Source organism: Chrysemys picta, chromosome 1 (assembly GCF_011386835.1).
Source record: "Chrysemys picta bellii isolate R12L10 chromosome 1, ASM1138683v2, whole genome shotgun sequence".
Taxonomy (NCBI): Eukaryota; Metazoa; Chordata; order Testudines; family Emydidae; genus Chrysemys; species Chrysemys picta.
In genome coordinates this window covers 122,777,167-122,795,913 of record NC_088791.1, presented here as the reverse complement: position 1 = coordinate 122,795,913, position 18,747 = coordinate 122,777,167, and the positions used below count along the sequence as shown (strand labels likewise).

Genomic DNA, 18,747 nt, shown 5'->3' with positions numbered 1-18,747 from the left:
ACGTAGCCCCCCATTAACATACCAACTTTGCACCTAAACATCTTTAATGTATTTATCCTCACAACACCTCTGCAAGGTAGGGAAATGCTACTATCCCCTTGTACAAATGGGGCCCTGAGCCCCTGAAGAGCTTACAATGTAAGTAGCCAAGACCAACACAAAGTGGGAGAAAAGTATTAATATAACTATAGTCGCTTTGTATCTGGGGAAAGACTAAATGGCTTGCCCAAGATCACGCAGGAAGTCTGTGGTAGAGCAGAACTTGAACCTAGGTTTCAGGCTAGCACTTACATCACTGGGCCATCCATCCTCTCCTTTCCTGATTTGGGGAGGTTGGGGCACTTACGTCAATGTCTAGCATAGCTAGTGCCCACGAATCTTCATTCCCGAGGAATGGGCTTCCTAGACTGGAAAATCTAAAAGATTTCCATTTGAGAAATCATTATATTAAAAATAGTTTGAATTATGTTTGAATGGAGAGAGAGCCGCCTGCCTGTCATATGCAGTACAGTATCAAACTAACCAAGAGTATTGCATGTGTAATTGAGAAATCTTGTATGTCGCTTGAGGGCTAATTAATCCTTGGTGCAAATCCATTTACATTAGGGACGATTGTGGTTGCTAATTACTGTAATACAACTTTATGGTATTTATCTTTATGCCTTCACAGAACATACAAAAGAAAGTGACTAATATTAATTAAAATGTACTTTCTATTATGTTTCAACGCCTTGATCTTGAGGAGTGCTAAGTGCCCTCCACTCCTATCAACAAATGGCTGTTGAGGGTGCTTGGCATCTGGAAGGAAGTAGTCAGCACCCTGCAGGCTCTAGCCCATAGCTGCGTATTACTTTGCTTTAATGATGTGGCTCTGTAATGGAGAAGGTAACAGTCTCTTTATAGTTAATGCTGCAGTTGAGGTCTTATTAGACGAGCATCCTTGAAAATCATACCCCAAATCCCCTACTTATGGTGCTAGTTCTGAAAACCATGGAGCAAATGTTGGGTTAGTTTTGACACTAAAATATTTAGAAATAGCTTCTTTAAACATTTTTGCAAAAACAGTAGAACGACAGACTTACAAACACCTTGGAATGGAGGTTGTTTGTTATTTTGAACAAAACGTTACGGTCGTTCTTTCAAAAGTTTGCAACTGAACAGTGACTTAATACAGCCTTGAAACTTTACTATGCACAAGAAATATGCTGCTTTTAACCATCTAAATTTAAATGAGACAAGAACAGAAAAAGTTTCCTTACCTTGTCAATTTTTTTTAATCTTCCTTCTTTTTTTAGTAGTTTACATTTAACACAGTACTGTACTGTTTTTTTGGGGTTTTTTTGGTCTCTGCTCCTACCTGATTGCATACTTCCAGTTCCAAATGAGGTGTGTGGTTGACCAGTCAGTTCGTAACTCTGATGTTTGTAACTCTGAGGTTCTACCGTACTCTTTCTGATTTTCTATTCTGAATTCACTTAATCCCACAAAATTTGATCCATAGATGGATTTGGACATTGGCTCCTACAAGTCATTTCGAAGGGCAGAGATAGTACAATGTTTATAGACTAAAACATAAAGATCCTGTCCCCTTTTATTCCTCTGTGAGCAGAGGAATCTAGTGATGGTCTCGTGCTAGAGTAGAAGATATTTTGCAGCAGAGGAGGCCTTAAATTCTCCCCTAAAGTCCTGGGGGCTTCCTGCACTGTAGCTGGGAATGAGCCTCCGAGCCCGGGTAGACACTCATGCTAGCAGGGCTGGAGCTAGCACACTAAAAATAGCAGTGTGGCTGTTGCAGCGCTGGTGGAGACTCGGGCTAGTCAGCCAAGCTCAGATCCAGGGGGAAGGGGAAAGGTGGGCTTGAGCTCGGCTGGCTAGCCTGAGCCTCTGCTAATGCTGACACATCCACACTGCTATTTTTAGCATGCTAGCTCCAGCCCCGCTAACGTGAGTCTGACATACCCTTAGCTCTGTATTGGATGCTTCTGGGAACTGGGAGCCGGACTTCACTCCCTCAGGCATCTGCACTTATTGGTTTGCAGTGTGATTTTTCCGCACCTCCTCTTTCCCCCTCCCCCATACTCCTAACCAGCACAGCTATTCTAGCAAAACTTTTAAGTGTAGTTTGGGCTCTACTGTCAAATTGCTTTTTGAACATTAGCTGCTGATTTCTATAGTTATTACTCATAGTTGTTTTTTACTTTTGTTTTTGGGAGCAAAGATAAATCTGAGCGACCTGCTCTCTTGTTCCATATGCCAGTGAGCTGCTTGTTGTTGTATTGTTTGTATTGCTATAGTACTTAGGACCCATCGTCAGTGACCGGGACCCCATTGTGCTAGAGGTGGTACAAACGCAGAACAAAAGACAGTCTGCCCTGAAGAGCTTATAATCTAAGTGTAAGAGAAGAGACAGCAGGTGGAGATGGACAGGAGAGTACAAGGAAGCAATGAGACAATATCGGTCTGTGTGATAGGCTGTGATCTCGGCACGCCAGCAGCCTGGAGGTGGAAAATGCATGTGCATATTGAGAGGTTGCTCCTGCTCCCATTGTGGCCAGTGGCACAGCTCCCATCGACTTGAGTGGGAACAGAATCAGGCTCTTCGTTTGAATGAGCCAGATATTTAGGTTTGTCAGGATAAGGTTTTAATGGATAGGTGTTGGCAAACCTTGTTTTCAGCCGATAGACTGATACTGACGAAAAAAATATTCATGGGTAACAGTTGGTGTGAGTGCAGCCTCTCCCTGCCACCGGCCTGTGCCTGCAAGAATCCGGTGTCACCAGCCCTGCCGCACAGACAGCCTGTCACAGCCCCGCTTGCTCACTTCTGTGAAAGCACGGCTGCCTAGGGCTCCCTGCTGCAGGGCCGGGGACACCTGATCTCTCCAGGCGCAAGGTGTGGGGAAGGCTCAGTCGCTCACCAGCCAGACGTATGGGAGCCATCCCTGGGGCAGGAACCTCCAGGGCTGGGTGGGGTCCATCGTTGTCCTTGGTGGGGGTCTTTGCTCTGGGCTAGGATTGCAGCATCTCCACATCTTGTGCCTTGGGGTCTTGGGCCCTTCGGCCTTGCAGGGAGCCCCCTGTGTCCCCACTGTCAGTGCCGCTCTAATGCTAACCTCTACCCCTTCCCCACCTTAATTTCCAATAACTCTAAAAATAAAAAGTTTTAAAAATCTTTAAAACTCTTAAAAATAAAACCCAATAAAAATAAAAAACCTTAAAGATAAAAGTAGATATTAGTCATCTGAATTAGAAAGAAATAAAAAATGAATTCTGCCAAGCCTATTGCTTTGTCTGATGCCTTCTCCCAGAAAAGCTCATAGAATTGCTATCAACTACTGATAGGGTGCAGAGTTTACTTAAATATGATTTTCCTGTGTAATTGTTTTAAATGGGGCAGATTATTTACACTAGACTTCCTGAAGGCAAATTGAATTTGTTTATAAAGAATAGTACTAAGGTTAATGGTTTTTCTATTAAATGGGCTTATAGTCATTTAAAACTCTCTTGTTTATTTCACTTGTAAAATGTCACGACAACCACTTTGTTTTTTGAGTAAACATATGAACCCACATTAGCATATGAAAATGTGTTCTTGTTGTCTGCGACCAAAGATTCAGACCTATATTTCACACCGTTCCAATTAAAGGGGAAAAATTGGAAATTTTAAAAAAGGAAAGTATTAAAACAAAAAAATCAGGAAATCTTAACAGTGTAATCAGCCTGATCCTGCAGTCCTTTAATTCAAATTGCCAAAGCACTATTCGATCAGGTTCAATAATAGGTTATATGCATTTAAGACTACGTTGTCTTGGTGACACCAATTTATGTATCACTATCAATCAGTCTAGGAGATGAGTCAAAATAATGTCTATGCTTCCTATGTGCAGAACAGGTGGTATATATAATGTATGTAATAGTTACAGTTAACCAATTTCTACAAGCACAAATTATTATGGGTACTGCTTTCAGAGGGAATAGTGGCTAATGGTTAGAGAAGTCAGTTGAGAGTCAGGATCTCCGTGTTCTAATTCTGGTACTGCCCCTAGCTTGTTTTTGTAGCATTGGGCAATTCACATAAGATCTGGTTAATCGATACAGGGAAGATAATAATTGGCTACCTCATAGGGGTGCTGTGACTTCCAGTTTACTGATCTTTATAAAGTGCTTTGAGATCCTCAGTTTATTAATTATTTGTATTACTGTAGAGCCTAGGAGCCCCAGTCCTGGATCAAAGCCCTGTTGTGCTAGGTGCTGTACAAACAGAACAAAAGACAGTCTCTGCCCCAAGAAGCTTACAATCTAAGTATAAGGCAAGAGACAACAGATGGATACAAATGGAGGAGTGCACGAAAAGAATATACCAGAGAGAATATTGGTCAGCATGATAGGCTGTGGTCTCAGCACACCAGCGGCCTAACTTAACATATGTCCCACTCACTACAGAACTGCACAGAATTATTATAGCTTTTAAAAGACAAAGTTTATTTTGTAAAATATAAAGTTAAAACTTCAAATTTTCAAGTCATTCATATTTAAAAAAAAAAGCCTCCTGGCTAATAAAGATAAAAGCCATTTTACCTCTTCTGTGTGAGAATCATTAAATTTCTCTTCACAGATCTGGGTTCTATTCCCACCATAATGTACAAGGCAATACAAGTTAATAGATACCATTCACATCCGCTTAATTTTGGACAAATCATTACTCCTGAGGGCATTCTGCGCCAAAAATTCTGTGCACAATATTTTAAAATTCTGCAAAATTCTTCAAATTGTATTTGTCAAATACATGTGGAGGCTCCAGCATGGCATTGGGTAGCACAGGCCACTGCCTGCACAGAGGTGGGAGATCATTCTGCAGCTCCCTCCTAGGACACAGATTCAGCAGTGAGGCTGCACCCAACCCTGACATAGCACAAAGACCTGGCCTGCCCCTGAAACACCCCAGGGCCCTGCCCCTCCGTGCCAGGTGCACCAGGTGTGAGCAGGCAGGCTCAGCCCAGTAGGGTCCAAGTATGGAGGGGCTTAGTGTGTGGGGATCCATGTATGGGTTGAGAGGGTTCTGTTTGGGGCAATCTGGGTGTGCACAGTTTGGTGGGGGTCTGGGTGCGGGGGAATCTGGATGTACAGAGGCTTTTGGGGTGTTCTCGGTGCAACGGTAATAGACTCTGAAGGGGGTCCTGATTAAAGTGGTTGGGGCTCAGCAGGGAGGTCTGGGTGTGAGGGGTTCAGCGGGGGGGTCCAGATGCTGGGGGAGTGGGGCTCAGTGGGCTCAGGATCCATGTGCAGCTGGTTGGGGCTCAGTAGGGTTGGGATCCGGGTGTGGGTGGCTTGTCTGGGTGGTCCAGGTACAGGGGGAGGGTGGGCTTGTTGGGGCGGGTATGCTCTGGATAAGGCTTGGTGGGTGAGGATTGGGTGGATGGGGGAGCAGCTCCCCATACAGGGATCCCTCCCCGTGCAGCTGAGGCGTGATGGGCGCAGGAATGGGTGGGGGAGTTTGCAAAGTTTCCTGCAGCCTGGGGAGAAATCTGGGGGTGGGTCTGAGCTGGCTCCGGATGCTGGGAAGTCCCATCCTCCCCTGCCCAGCCGGGACTAGCAGCTGAGCCTAGCGCACGGTAAGAGCCACCAGCCAGGTCTTCCCCAGTCCCGCCCCCTGCCCCACAGTGATTTACCTCTCTGCTGGCTGTCCTGGGCACTCGAAATATACTGCTGGGGAGGATCACTTGACTGCTTTTGTGGCTTCCCTTTGCTTCCCCCTCAGAAAGTCATTTTTCTGCAGGGAGGCAAAGAAATCTGTAGGGGACATGAATTCTGCACATGTGCAGTGGCACAGAATTCCCCCAGGAGTAAAATAATGTAATATCTTTTGTATGATGCCTCCCTTCAGATGCTCTCATTATGATTGTAGACTATATGTGTGCCCTCCCATTGCCTCTAGTGATTGGACTGTCAGACCTGCTCGAGTGTATGTTGTTGTCATTTGGCATTCAAATAGGTGCAGCCTGCAGATCATACAGAATGTGTGAAGTGTTACTTTTGTATTTGTAAAGGGCTGTCCACAACCTGTCCCAATAAACTCACAGGATAGTGAAATGTTGAAGAAACTTTCATCATCGCTTCCCCCGGGAGCATTTGGAAGAAGTATTGGGCAGCAACAAGTCACCAAAGAACATATGTCCCAGTCATGTAAACAACCTCCTGAATGAACTCCTGCATCAGCAAGGAGCCCCATTGCAGTTGATGAATTTAAAGGGGCCCTGTGTAGATGTAGAGATTGCATGGAGTTGCTTGCAGTACTGAGGCCAAAGTTAGCAAGTTGCTACATTTAAAGTACGCTTTAAATCCTTTTCTTCATGCTGCAAAAATAGATACCTCAGCCTTCCTCTTCAAGGCCTAATCCAGAGCCCATTGAAGTCAGTGGGAATCTTTCTATTGACTTCAGTGGGCTTTGGATCAGGCCTTGGGAGCTTGGCTATGAGAATCTGAGAGCTGCCCAGAGACAGATTGTTTGTTTATTATTCAGGGTTAATGTACCACTGAAAATGAAAGCTAAGAATTTTGCACATAATATCAACATGCACATTGTAATGAAAGGGACTTTAACCAGATTTAAAAGAAGCGGGATCTGAAATAGCTGCTTTGAATTACTGCTATAAAAGAAATCCTCTTATGCAAGAGGAGAGCACAGGTATTTGTTCTTTCATTGTGCTGACATAATACAAGTTGTGCTTTTTTTTTTTTTTTTTTTTCATGTTATTGACTCAAAATGGAAATGTGAGAACCCTGATACCCTTAAGTATTATGGATATGTCTACACAAACATACATATGACAACAGTGAAAATAATATTAAACATGTTTGTTTTTCTAGGTTAGTGGATGACAGATGTGTGGTTCAGCCAGAGGCAGGTGACCTTGCCAACCCTCCTAAGAAGTTCAGAGGTAAGTGAATGAGAGTAGTTTTAATTTCACACGTGGGGCTACAGCTGGATTTGTAGTTTATGGAACGGATCCACATTCTGCTCTCTTGGGCAAAGATTTGCATTACAACACAATGGAAGTCTCCACATTTGCCAGTGCTGTAGGACTGGGCCACTGACTCTTGAAGTTGCAATATAAAGGAAAAATTAATGTACAATATAAGACGGTAAAGAACATTGAGAACAGTTGGGAAAATATTGGGAGAGGGGTTAATTTTCATTTAAACTAAGGGCCATTTACACTACTCTGGCAGTCTAACATTTACAGTCACTTTAAGACCCCTTTATGCTTCTGAAGTGCCATTAAGACTCCTGTTGTAAATAGGAAGCAAGTACAAGATGTTCATAACTACCAGAAATGGCTGATTTCTTGCGCGCGCGCTCTCTCTCTCTCTCTCTCTCTCTCTCTCTCTCTCTTTTTCTTTCTTTTAAAGAACAGGCAACAATTTTCTTTTTAAAAAACATTTCCCTCTGTTTTTTGTCCAGCTCTACCTATAGCCTTTCTTACTTTTCTTCACTTCTCTGAATATACACGTATGGATTAAACTAATATTTTTGGGAGGGTTTCCCCCCCCCCTTACGCTCAGTTTTCATGCTAATATAATGTGTTGGGGGGTGGGGGAAGGATGCATTGGCCAAATGCAACTTCTGTTCCTTTAAAAAAAATTATTTAAAAATGAATACTTTAAATGCAGCTCTGTGTTCTGTGTGCATGTGGTGGGAGGGAAATAAAACCTTTTAATGCCTTGTTCACACTTGAAATTATCCTCGATTTCAGCCATCGATGTAACTGCACCAAAGTAAACCCAAAGTTTCCTCATACAGAATCCTTTGAAGTCAGTAGTAGGTGCTGTTAAAAGAAGGGAGTGCTACCTGGAGTTTGTACACCCTTATGCCCCTGCACCCTCCACCTACAGCCTGTCTCTGTCTTAAGGTGACCAGATAGCAAGTGTGAAAAATCAGGATGGCTAATAGGTTGCCTATATAAGAAAAAGCCCCTAATATCAGGATGGTCCCAGTAATTGGGATGGTTCTGATAATATCAGAACATCTAGTCACCCTGCTCTGACCTGCTCGCCTCCTAATCACACAACCCAGGCTCCTGCCACCTTCCCCTGCCCCTCCTCCTCTTCTCCTCTCCAATCTCTCCCACCAGCTTCTATCCCCATCCCCTTTTTCCTGGCTGCCTGGGCCCAGCATGGGGGAAGCATTGAAAGCACAGGAGAGAATCTCCTGTTCTCAGTTCCAGTACCTGGTACTGCAGCAACAGTTGCAGAGTCAGCCCATGCATCCCTAGAATGGAGCATGCTCAGTCGATCTGCAGGGATGGTGCATGTGGAGCCTGATCAGCACAAGGAGCTGAGAGAGGCTTGAGTATGCTCAGTGAAGATGGAATCTTTGCTCAGTGAAGACGGAATTTAGCCACCAAGCTCTTAAATCTCTGCTGAGCATGTGCAACAATGTGTTTTCTCTAATCTTATTCTCAGAAATGGCTGAACCATTTTAACTGAAACTTAAAATAACTAAATCAACCTTAGGCAGACACGTGGCATGCAAACTTAAGCCTGAATGGTTAAAGTTTGGCAAAGTTATAAGCAACTGACAATAGGGTCTAATAACATGACGTGTCGGGCAACTTTAACTATAGGTATTGCTACCTGCACTGGCTATACTGTTATCACTGGTGGCTGAAATAGGGATGATTCTTAGGAGCCAAGGAACAGTGAAAGAGTTTCTAATATTGCTCTTACTCTCCGAGAGCTGGCTCTGAAAAAGGTATCCTGGGGGACCATGATCGTTCTTTTTCAGTGATGCCTGCTCAGTTTGCAAATAACTGTTTTTTGTTTTGTTTTGTTTTTCTATCTGCCATACAGTACCTCTCCTATAGCGTTCGCACAGTTCAAAATTGAGTACAGCTGCAGGCCTGAGTTGAAAGCATGTCCCAAAATAGTATACAGTTTCATTGTTGTATGTGTGTTTACTTTCTCTTTTAGGGTGAGTGGTGGCTGCATTATGTTTCTGTTTCAGATCACCTGGGATTGAGTATTGTTCAGTTAAACAAAGCTGTGGTTGCCTTTCCTTTTGGGGCTATTTAAAGATACCGTGTGCCAAATTCTGCTTTCAGTCACAGTTGTGTAAATCTGGAGTAACTGCACTGATGTCAGTGAAGTTACGCTAGGCTTGCACCAGCATGAATGAGAGCAGAATTTGGTCCCGCGGGTGTTTCCTGTAGTCTGTTGTCTATTCAAAAGAGCTTTTTGTATCTTGTGGTTGACTTGAGCCTGATTATGTAAGGTGCTGTGGGCTCTCATTTCCTATTGAAGTGAAAGGGTATTGAGGGCTCTCAACACCTTAATGGAGGTGCTCAGCTCTTTAAAGGATTAGCCTCCTAGTGGTTATGAAAGGTGCTGGACTGCCAGCCAAAAGTCTTCTGTCCACAGAACAGGTACAATGTGGGCAGCAGACGTGCAAGCTTCCTTAAACTGCAACCTCAAACATACTTTAATTAAAGTATAACATGTAGTTATCTCCATTGGGAAATACTTTTAGCCTCCAATAGACTACAATATGCAATAGACCACAATTAAAAACACTTACAGCACAAATTTGGCAGCACTGAGGCGCACAAGGCCCTTCACTGGTATCATAGAAGCGTAGAAATATAGGGCTGTAAGGAGACTTGAAATCATCAAGTCCAGCCCCTGCGCTGAGGCAGGACCAAATAAACCTAGATCATCCCTGACAGGTGTTTGTCCAACCTGTTCTTAAAAATCTCCAGTGATGGGGATTCCACAGCTTCCCTTGGAAGCCTATTCCAGAGTTTAACTACCCTTATAATTAGAGAGTTTTTCCTAATATCTAACCTAAATCTCCCTTGCTGCAGATTAAGCCTTCTGGTCATGGAGAACAATTGATCACTGTCCTCTTTATAAACAGCCCTTAATGTATTTGAAGGTCCTCCCTCAGGCTTCGTGTCTCAAGACTAAGCATGCCCAGTTTTTTTTTTTTTTATTACCCTTTCCTCGTAGTTTAGGTTTTCTAAACCTTGTCTTTTTTTTTTTTTAAAATGGAGATATCCCATCTCCTAGACCTTGAAAGGTCATCAAGTCCAGCCCCCTGCTTTCACTAGCAGGACCAAGTACTGATTTTGTCCCAGATCCCTAAGTGGCCCCCTCAAGGATTGAACTCACAACCCTGGGTTTAGCAAGCCAATGCTCAAACCACTGAGCTATCCCTCCCCTGGACACTCTCTCCACTTTATTCACATGTTTCGTAAAGTGTGGTGCTCAAAATTGGACACAGTACTCCAGCTGAGAACTCACCAGTGCCAAGTAGAATGGGACAGTTACCTCTCATGTCTCACTTGTGACACTCCTATTAATACTGCCCAAAACATATTAGCCTTTTTTGCAACTACATCGCATTGTTGACTCTCATTCAATTTGTGATCCACTACAACCCCCAAATCCTTTTCAGCAGTACTACCACTGTGCCAGCTTTTCCCCATTTTTGTATTTGTGCATTTGATATTTCCTTCCCATGGGTAGTAATTTGCACTTGTCTTTATTGCATTTCATCTTGCTGATTTCAGACCAATTCTCTAATTTGTAAAGGTTGTTTTGAATCCTAATCCTGTCCTCCAAAGTGCTTGCATGCATAAATACTTCAATTGACTTGACTTTTCTGCTGGTTTGTACGCCTCCCCCCATGAGGCATTTAAAATAAGTGCAACATTTATGAGTAAATCAGTTTCTTTTCTGACTTTTTCCACCCCTATTTTGATATATTCCGTTTTTCAATTCTTTTTCTCACAATGTTTTTCCTTCAGTTCGCTCTCTTCCTTCCGTTAGAATCCCTTCTGTTTACCCTGATTTTCTTTCTCCATCCAGCCCTACCCCCTTTCCTTTCTCCCTCCATCCTACTCATTCCTTTATCTCTCCCTCCACCATTCTCCCCTTCGCCCTCTTCTCCTTCGCCATTTCCATTTTGTCCCTCAATCTCCCTACTGTTTCCTCAGTTCAGGGCTGGCTCCAAGTTTTTTGCCGTCCCAAGCAAAAAAATTTTCCTCCGCCCCCTTACCCGCCCCATTCCAACCCCTTCCCCAAATCCCCAGCCCCGCCTCCTCCCCTGGGCGTGCTGCATTTTCCCTCCTACCCCTCCCTCCAGGGGGGAGAAGCGGAGCGGTGGCGCACTCAGGGGAGGAGGCGGAGGTGAGCTGTGGGGGGGGAGCGGTTCCTCTGTCCCCCCCCAGGGTTACTTCCTGTGGCCCTCCCCACACCCCCACACCGCTGCAGCTCACCTCCGCTCCGCCTGCTCCCCTGAGTGTGCTGCCGCCGCTCCGCTTCCCCCTCCCTCCCAGGCTTGCCGCAAAACAGTTGATTTGCGCGGCAAGCCTGGGAGGGAGGGGAGAGAAGCGGAGCGGCGGCACACTCTGGGTGAGCAGGCGGCAGTGAAGCAGAGGTGAGCTGGGGGGGGAGGGGAGAGGTTCCTCTGCCCACCTTCCCCCCCCCCCCCCCGGTTACTTCTTGCGGCCCTCCCCGTGCCGCGCCCCCCCACCCCCCACTGCCGCAGCTCACCTCCACTCAGGGCTGGCTCCTGGCTTTTTGCGCCCCAAGGAAAAAAAAAAGAAGGAGCCGGAGTGCCGCCCCTTGGAAAGTGCTGCCCCAAGCACATGCTTGGAGCACTGGTGCCTAGAGCCGGCCCTGCCTCAGTTCTCCCCCTTCCCTCATGGCTCTTCATTGCCACCATTTTCTCCTCAAAAGTCTCTCACTGCCTCCTCTCTTCCTCAATTTAACTGTTGCCCCTCTCCTTGGCCGTCCCCTCTTCCCCCCTTACCTTCTTCAGAACCCAAAGATTTGTAAGCAATATGATTTAAATATCCCTTCTCTTCCCAATTGCTCAGCTCTCAGCCTCATGTAATGTTGTATGACAATTTCACTAGATCTCCAGTCACTATAGAGTCTTTCAGGGCTGAATTTCTCATGTAAAAAATGGGCAGGGAAAAAACAACCTATGTTTAAAACAACACTTTTCGGACCTCTTTATAAACATACAGAAGCAAAAAAAGGCATGAGCTATTTCTTTTTTCATTCTGGCTCCCTCATTGCAATGGCTGGGTGAGCAGGGGTCCTGTTACACTTGCTCGCTCAGGTAATATTGCCTGCTGTATTGAGCTTCTGGGCTGTTGGATTTTGTGCCCCCTCTCGGGGTCACATGGACTATCAAGTGATATTGGTTGCATCCTCTGAGGACTCTATCCTGCATTTGCTAGGGAATGGACTCAGTAATATAAGTGGATGTCTTCCAACTCTTGATGTCTATGACTAATAAATGACTGTTTTTTGTTTAAATAAAATAAATCAATGCTAGTATTTAAATATAAAAATACTGTAGCTACCTATCCATCCTAAAACTTCTTTACCCCATCTCACTTTCTCAGGCACCTACAGATGACCAATCTCTCCGTCTCCTTGCATCTGTTTTCTAAAAGTATCTTTTGACAATCCAAAGCTTAAACCACTGTTTCGGGAGAATTGTAGAAGAAGTGGTTAGATTTATAGTAATCCTAGATTTAAAGGTGATCCGCAAAGGAAAAGAAAAATTGACTTGTGCTCTTTTTGGAGTTTGTATGATTTCGGAAGTGTGTGTGTGCGTGCGGGTGTGTTTCTTTAGAAAAGGTCCCCCGCTTGTTTTTTTTACTTTAGACATTCTGATTATGTCTAGGCTGGAGGATTTAATAATGGCTCGAGAACTAGTAAAATGGTGACATCACAAGAGTGAAACAAGTGAAAGTTGAACAGTTGAAGTGGCATGGGCTTTTTAATTCTACTGTTTTTTGCTCTGTTTGTTTTTTGCTCTGTTTGTTTTTTTTGTTTGTTTAACTTCAGTGACTCAATAGCCTTTTAAATAAAGGAAGCTTTCATTCAAGTTATGTCTCCCACTTCCTCAAATAACATGGTGAGAGTTTACAATAAACAACCCTGAAAGTGCCCAGAGGTACTCCAACAAAACCAGTAGAAACAGTGCTGTCAAGTGGGTAGGGCAGTGGACTGGCAGTCATCAGGAGAGCTAGGTTCTATTCTTGGTTCTGCCACTGGCCTGCTATGTAATCTTGGGCAAATCAGTACATTTTTCTGTGCCTCTGTTTCCCCTCCCGCCCTATGTCTGTCTTGACTGTTTAGATTGTAAGCTCTGTGGGGCAGGACTGTCTTTAATCATGTTTTTGCAGTTTTTAGCATAGCAGGGGCCCAGTCTTAGTTGGGATTTCTAGGCACTGCCGTAACACTAATATTATATATTGTTTGTTATTCAGGGAAGAGCTGACTTGACACATTTCTTTTTTTTTGTTTGTATAATGTAAGAAATAAGCAGGGAGAAACTTAACCAACCAAAAACATTCAGGGTTTTTTGACACATTATCAAAAAGCAAAGCAGGCGCACAAGCCAAGTTTAAATGAAAGAAAAATTCCTTTTATAGGTCACCTTTAAGGCACGGGCTTGGGTCTAAGGAGAATTGCATTCACTTCACAGCAGTCTTTCCTATGTGACCTTAAGCAACTCACCTATTGCCTCCTTTCCTATACCAGGGAGAAATTAGAATTTCCCTATCACAGAGGGGTATTGGGCAGATAAATTCATTAATATTCAGGAAGTGCACAGATGCTGTGGAAACGGGGGGCTATATAAGTCTAGATGGGCTCCCCATGTTCTCTTCCCCATTTAGTTTATCTGCACAGTGCATGGCAAGTTTTTGTCAAGTATTTCCTTCTGTAAGGATTGCCTTTTTTTTTTCCATCTTGATAGGTGAGTAATTAGCACAGAGCATGTTTGTTCTGATTAAAATACTCTTTTAACATCAAGTGTAGACAGTCTGACTAGGAGTGATACTTAGGAGTATAACTGTGAGACAGTTGGATGACAAATGTCTGTATTTAATAAGGAAATGGTGTGATTGTAGCAGCAAATGCAAAAAGGCTGCAGTGACCGCTCAGAACATTGCAATGCTATTTCCCTCTTTTCACCTATTGGGTTGTGTCAAATCTTGAGGAAGTATTTCAATTGCACTACTGTTGAAAAGTCACAGTGTTTGCAAGATTCGTTCATGTGATTTTTGGGGAGATCTGCAGAGTATGTCTTTGCATTATAAAGCAATGCTTACTGGACTTCAGAGTTCAAAATACCAGTGCTGCCAAATGCCACTGGTGTCCCACCTTTTAAAGGAGTCTCAGGGTTGGGAGCAACCCAGGAATCCTTGAGTTCCATGAGTTTAAAGAGCCAGGTCTTCTGATTGCTTTCTGCTGCTACAGAGCTTTCCCCTGGTGAGTGGAATCTGCTGGGATTTTTGATTCCTGGCTTTTTTTTTTTTTTTAACCACTCTGAAGTTTTCTCTTGGGAAGATAAATGCTGCCATAATGGTCAGTAAAAATTGATTTCACATTAGTGTCATGTTTCTGTGCTATATAATAAGAAAGACTGTACACTGTAGTGGACACATTGCATGGAGTTGTGTGTTTACACAACTTAAGAGGATATGGATGGAGAGTAATTGGGGCCTGGAAGCAAAGCATACAAGATGGTATTTGTTCAGAAAATACCAGGCATCAGGGATATAAGTGTTGTATAAAATGTTCTGAGAATGAGAGTTTTTATAATTTTATAGAATATAGGTTGTTATGGAAAATAATAGCTGACTTTGATCTAGAGGGCCCTGGATATTCAAACTTACTTTTTCAACCTACAGTATGATTTCTTGTTATGTAATGTTTTGTATTTGTTTTTCTTCTTCTTCTCCTCGGAGTTCAAAGTATTGTAGAAGTTCTACAAACAGCTGTCATGTACCCTAGTTTATATATTGTGGTTTTCATTGTAAATATTCCCACTTCAAACTAAAGCAAACATTGCTGCAAGGTGGCACGGTTTGCTTTGGTAATGCCTGGTAACTCTTTCTTTTAAGGAGCAGCCGCACAGAATTGAGATTAGATAGCAAAACGGTGAGGATTTTGGGTAAGTGCCAAGGAAAGCACCACCACTGTTGGTTTGAATATAAATCCAGTTTTCGAGCCCTTGAACGCCCAAGCAGGTCCTATCCCTAGGAGAAAAAGGGAAAGGAGAAGTTTCAATGAAAGACTGAATTTAATATAGTGTGATGTCTGCCATCTTGGTCAACGTATCAGGGCTTGAACCAGGGATCTCCAGAGCTAAAAGCATGCGCTGCTACAACTCAAACTAAAGGGTCAAGGTTCCTTAGTCAGCAATGTAACAGACTCTTATCCACTAGGGATCAGGCATAGAGGGGTGTGCATAATATACGCTTACCAATGGGCTACAGTAGTATCAGAAAATTAGTGTCAACTGAGATGGGCTATAGTTGAGTGAGGTTGTGACAATCAGGGCCCCAAAACATCAGACATACCTGCATTTTAAAAAATATAAATAAATGAGAACTTATTTTGCTTCCCTAGGAAACATAGGGACTGCCTGAGCTGTACTCGCCTCCTTCCCCCTTGTGTTCATGCTGTCCTTGGATTTCTTGCTGTGTTTCAGTTTTGCTGACTATTCACTTGTAGAGTGTGAGAGGATGTGTAAGGTGAGCCAGATTCTGTTCTTGTTTCCACTGTTGGAGAACTCCACTGAGTTCACAGCAGTGAAACTGTGTGGGATTTGCATCTATATCTAGTATAGCCTAGAGATAAATTATGAATTTGACACTTGGATATCACCTATAAGTCCCCAGTGATGAAACAGGATGTACTTCCTACTACAAATAATGTGTATGGGACTTTCCATATGTGTTTTTTACAGATTAATAGGCTATGCTCGGGAACTAGATACTGGGTAACTGCAGATGTGAACCTCTTTATGGTGCAGTGTTATCCACAGCTGATCTAAATCAGTGGTTAAAAGCAGCACATTGCCTATCTTTAGTTCCCGAACATCTCAGATGCTGGCTCTTGTTACCATCAGAAAAATAAAAAATGAACAAGTAATTACCTACCTTTTAAAAATACGCAAATATAGAAAATATACAAAAATATATGCTATATTTTTCAGTAAATTAAATTGAGACATTTAGGCACTGATCCAGCGTAGTATGAAGGTATGTGCTTAGCTTGGGCATGGCATATGCTTGTTAATATTGAAGTACCTGGAGCTACAGTCCTAATTGGGATTGTGTGTAGTTGTGGGAAGAAAGCATTTTTGGGGGTAGGGAGAGCTGGGGAGAGTCTTTGAGGCAGTTTATTTTGAAATGATTTTTGATGAATATGCATTATGACTGTGTGAGCACTCAGGTATAAGTGCAGTAATGAATAAATAAGCAAACATGCCCATGGACCAGGATTCTCTAGTCCCAGTGGTAGGTTATTAACATTGATTCAGAAATAGTTATAAAATTTGATCATGTCTCACAATATTATTTTTTAACATTTTTAGTTTAAATTACCCAGCGTTACTGAGTGTGGAGGTCTGCATTTAGGCCCACCACCACACACAACACCCCGTAGGGTTTTATTAGCTCTCAAGCAAAGTGTTAGTTTTTTTTTTAATTCTGTCTGTAAAATTTTCATTGAAGATTGATGCTTTTTTCTGATTGATTTTTTATATGCTGAGAGTGAAACACCAATTACAACATTTGCTTTTTAAAACAGAATTCTTCCGAGGCTAGCTTTGATAACGGTTGATGATAAGAGTACATAGGAATAAAAATAGTTAAATATTTGTTGTTCTGAAGAAAGTCAGACTTGGGCAAGTCACTTAGGCCTTGTCTACACTACGAGAGTAGTTCGATTTTACTTGCATCGAATTTTTGTAATCGATATTGCAAAGTCGAACGTGTGTGTCCACACTAAGGACAGTAATTCGACTTTGTGCGTCCACACTAACGGTGATAGCGTCGACATTCGAAGCGGTGCACTGTGGTCAGCTATCCCACAGTTCCCGCAGTCCCCTCTGCCCATTGGAATTCTGGGTGTAGCCGGCAATGCCTTCTGGGTAACAAAATGAGTCGAGGGTGCTTTTGGGAAACTGTCGTCATCCGTCCATCACTCCCGCCCTCCCTCCCTGAAAGCGCCGGCGGGAAAACAGTTCGCGCGCTTTTCCAGTCATTGACAGCGCGGACGCCACTGTACTCCGAGCATGGAGCCCGCTGCGACCATCGCTGCAGTTGTGGCCGCTCTCAACGTCTCGCAGCTTATCATAAAGGTTTCCCTGAGGCAGATGCAGAAAAGTCAGGCAAGGAGGCTACGGCACCGCGGTGATGTCCTGAAGTCTGAGAGTAGCACAGACCTGTCAGAAAGCAGGCGACCCAGCGCCGAGGACATCACAGTGGCAATGGGTCATGTTGATGCCGTGGAACGGCGATTCTGGGCACGGGAGACAAGCACTGAGTGGTGGGACCGCATAGTGCTGCAGGTCTGGGATGAATCCCAGTGGCTGCGAAACTTTCGCATGCGGAAGGGAACTTTCCTGGAACTTTGTGAGTTGCTGTCCCCTGCCCTGAAGCGCAGTGACACCCGGTTGCGAGCTGCACTGAGTGTACAGAAGCGAGTGGCCATAGCCCTGTGGAAGCTTGCAACGCCAGACAGCTACCGGTCAGTCGCGAACCAGTTTGGGGTGGGCAAATCTACCGTGGGGGTTGTTGTGATGCAAGTAGCGAAGGCAATCGTTGATGTACTGCTGCCAAAGGTAGTGACCCTGGGAAACGTGGAGGCGATCATAGATGGCTTCGCAGCGATGGGATTCCCAAACTGCGGTGGGGCCATAGATGGAACTCACATCCCTATCCTGGCACCGGACCACCAGGCCACCCAGTACATTAACCGAAAGGGATACTTTTCCATGGTGCTGCAAGCACTGGTGGACCACAGGGGACGTTTTACCAACATCTACGTGGGATGGCCGGGCAAGGTTCATGACGCTCGTGTTTTCAGGAACTCTGGTCTGTTTAGACGGCTGCAACAAGGTATTTACTTCCCGGACCACAAAATAACTGTTGGGGATGTGGAGATGCCTATAGTCATCCTCGGGGACCCAGCCTACCCGCTAATGCCCTGGCTCATGAAGCCCTATACTGGCGCCCTGGACACTGAAAAAGAACTCTTCAACTACCGGCTGAGCAAGTGCAGAATGGTGGTGGAGTGTGCTTTTGGCCGTCTCAAGGGGAGATGGAGAAGCTTACTGACTCGCTGTGATCTCAGCGAAACCAATATCCCCATTGTTATAGCAGCTTGCTGTGTGCTCCACAATCTCTGTGAGAGCAAGGGGGAGACCTTTATGGCGGGGTGGGAGGTTGAGGAAAATAGCCTGGCTGGTGATTACTCACAGCCAGACAGCCGGGCGATTAGAAGAGACCAGCGGGAAGCGCTGTGCATCCGGGAGGCTTTGAAAGCAAAGTTCCTGAGTGAGCAGGGTAACCTGTGATTTTATAGTTTGTGTACTGAGAAGCTAAACCTGCCCCCGTTTCTTTACCCAGGTAATGTTGACTATCCTATCCAGTTACATACCCCCTTCACCCCCCCTCCAACACACGTGTCGAAATAAAAATAGTTCTACTTTGTTAAAGCACACCGTTTTCTTTAATACTGTTTTAGCGGGAATTTTTTAAAACTGGGACGCAGACTGTGGTGCGGGGCGGGTCTAGTGTTGTGATGCGAATGCAGCTTCTAAACTCAAGGATTGACAGGCTCCGCTGCGGTGGGATGCTTGTTTCAACGGAGCCTGTCACCCCTCCTGATCGGGACTGTGTGTATGGGAGGTCTATTTGACTTTGTGGC

At 44.2% G+C, this 18,747-nt stretch overlaps 1 protein-coding gene across 14 annotated transcripts in view; it reads left to right on the top strand.

Moving 5' to 3' along the window:
• Nucleotides 1–18,747, top strand: part of ITPR2 (inositol 1,4,5-trisphosphate receptor type 2) — a 337,706-nt gene that overhangs the window by 41,803 nt on the left and 277,156 nt on the right. For all 14 annotated transcript variants that reach the window (XM_065569077.1, XM_065569053.1, XM_065569071.1 and 11 more), the window contains exon 2: nt 6,868–6,938. In XM_065569077.1, the coding sequence (XP_065425149.1) occupies nt 6,868–6,938 (71 nt within the window). The remainder of the gene's footprint in view (nt 1–6,867; nt 6,939–18,747) is intronic.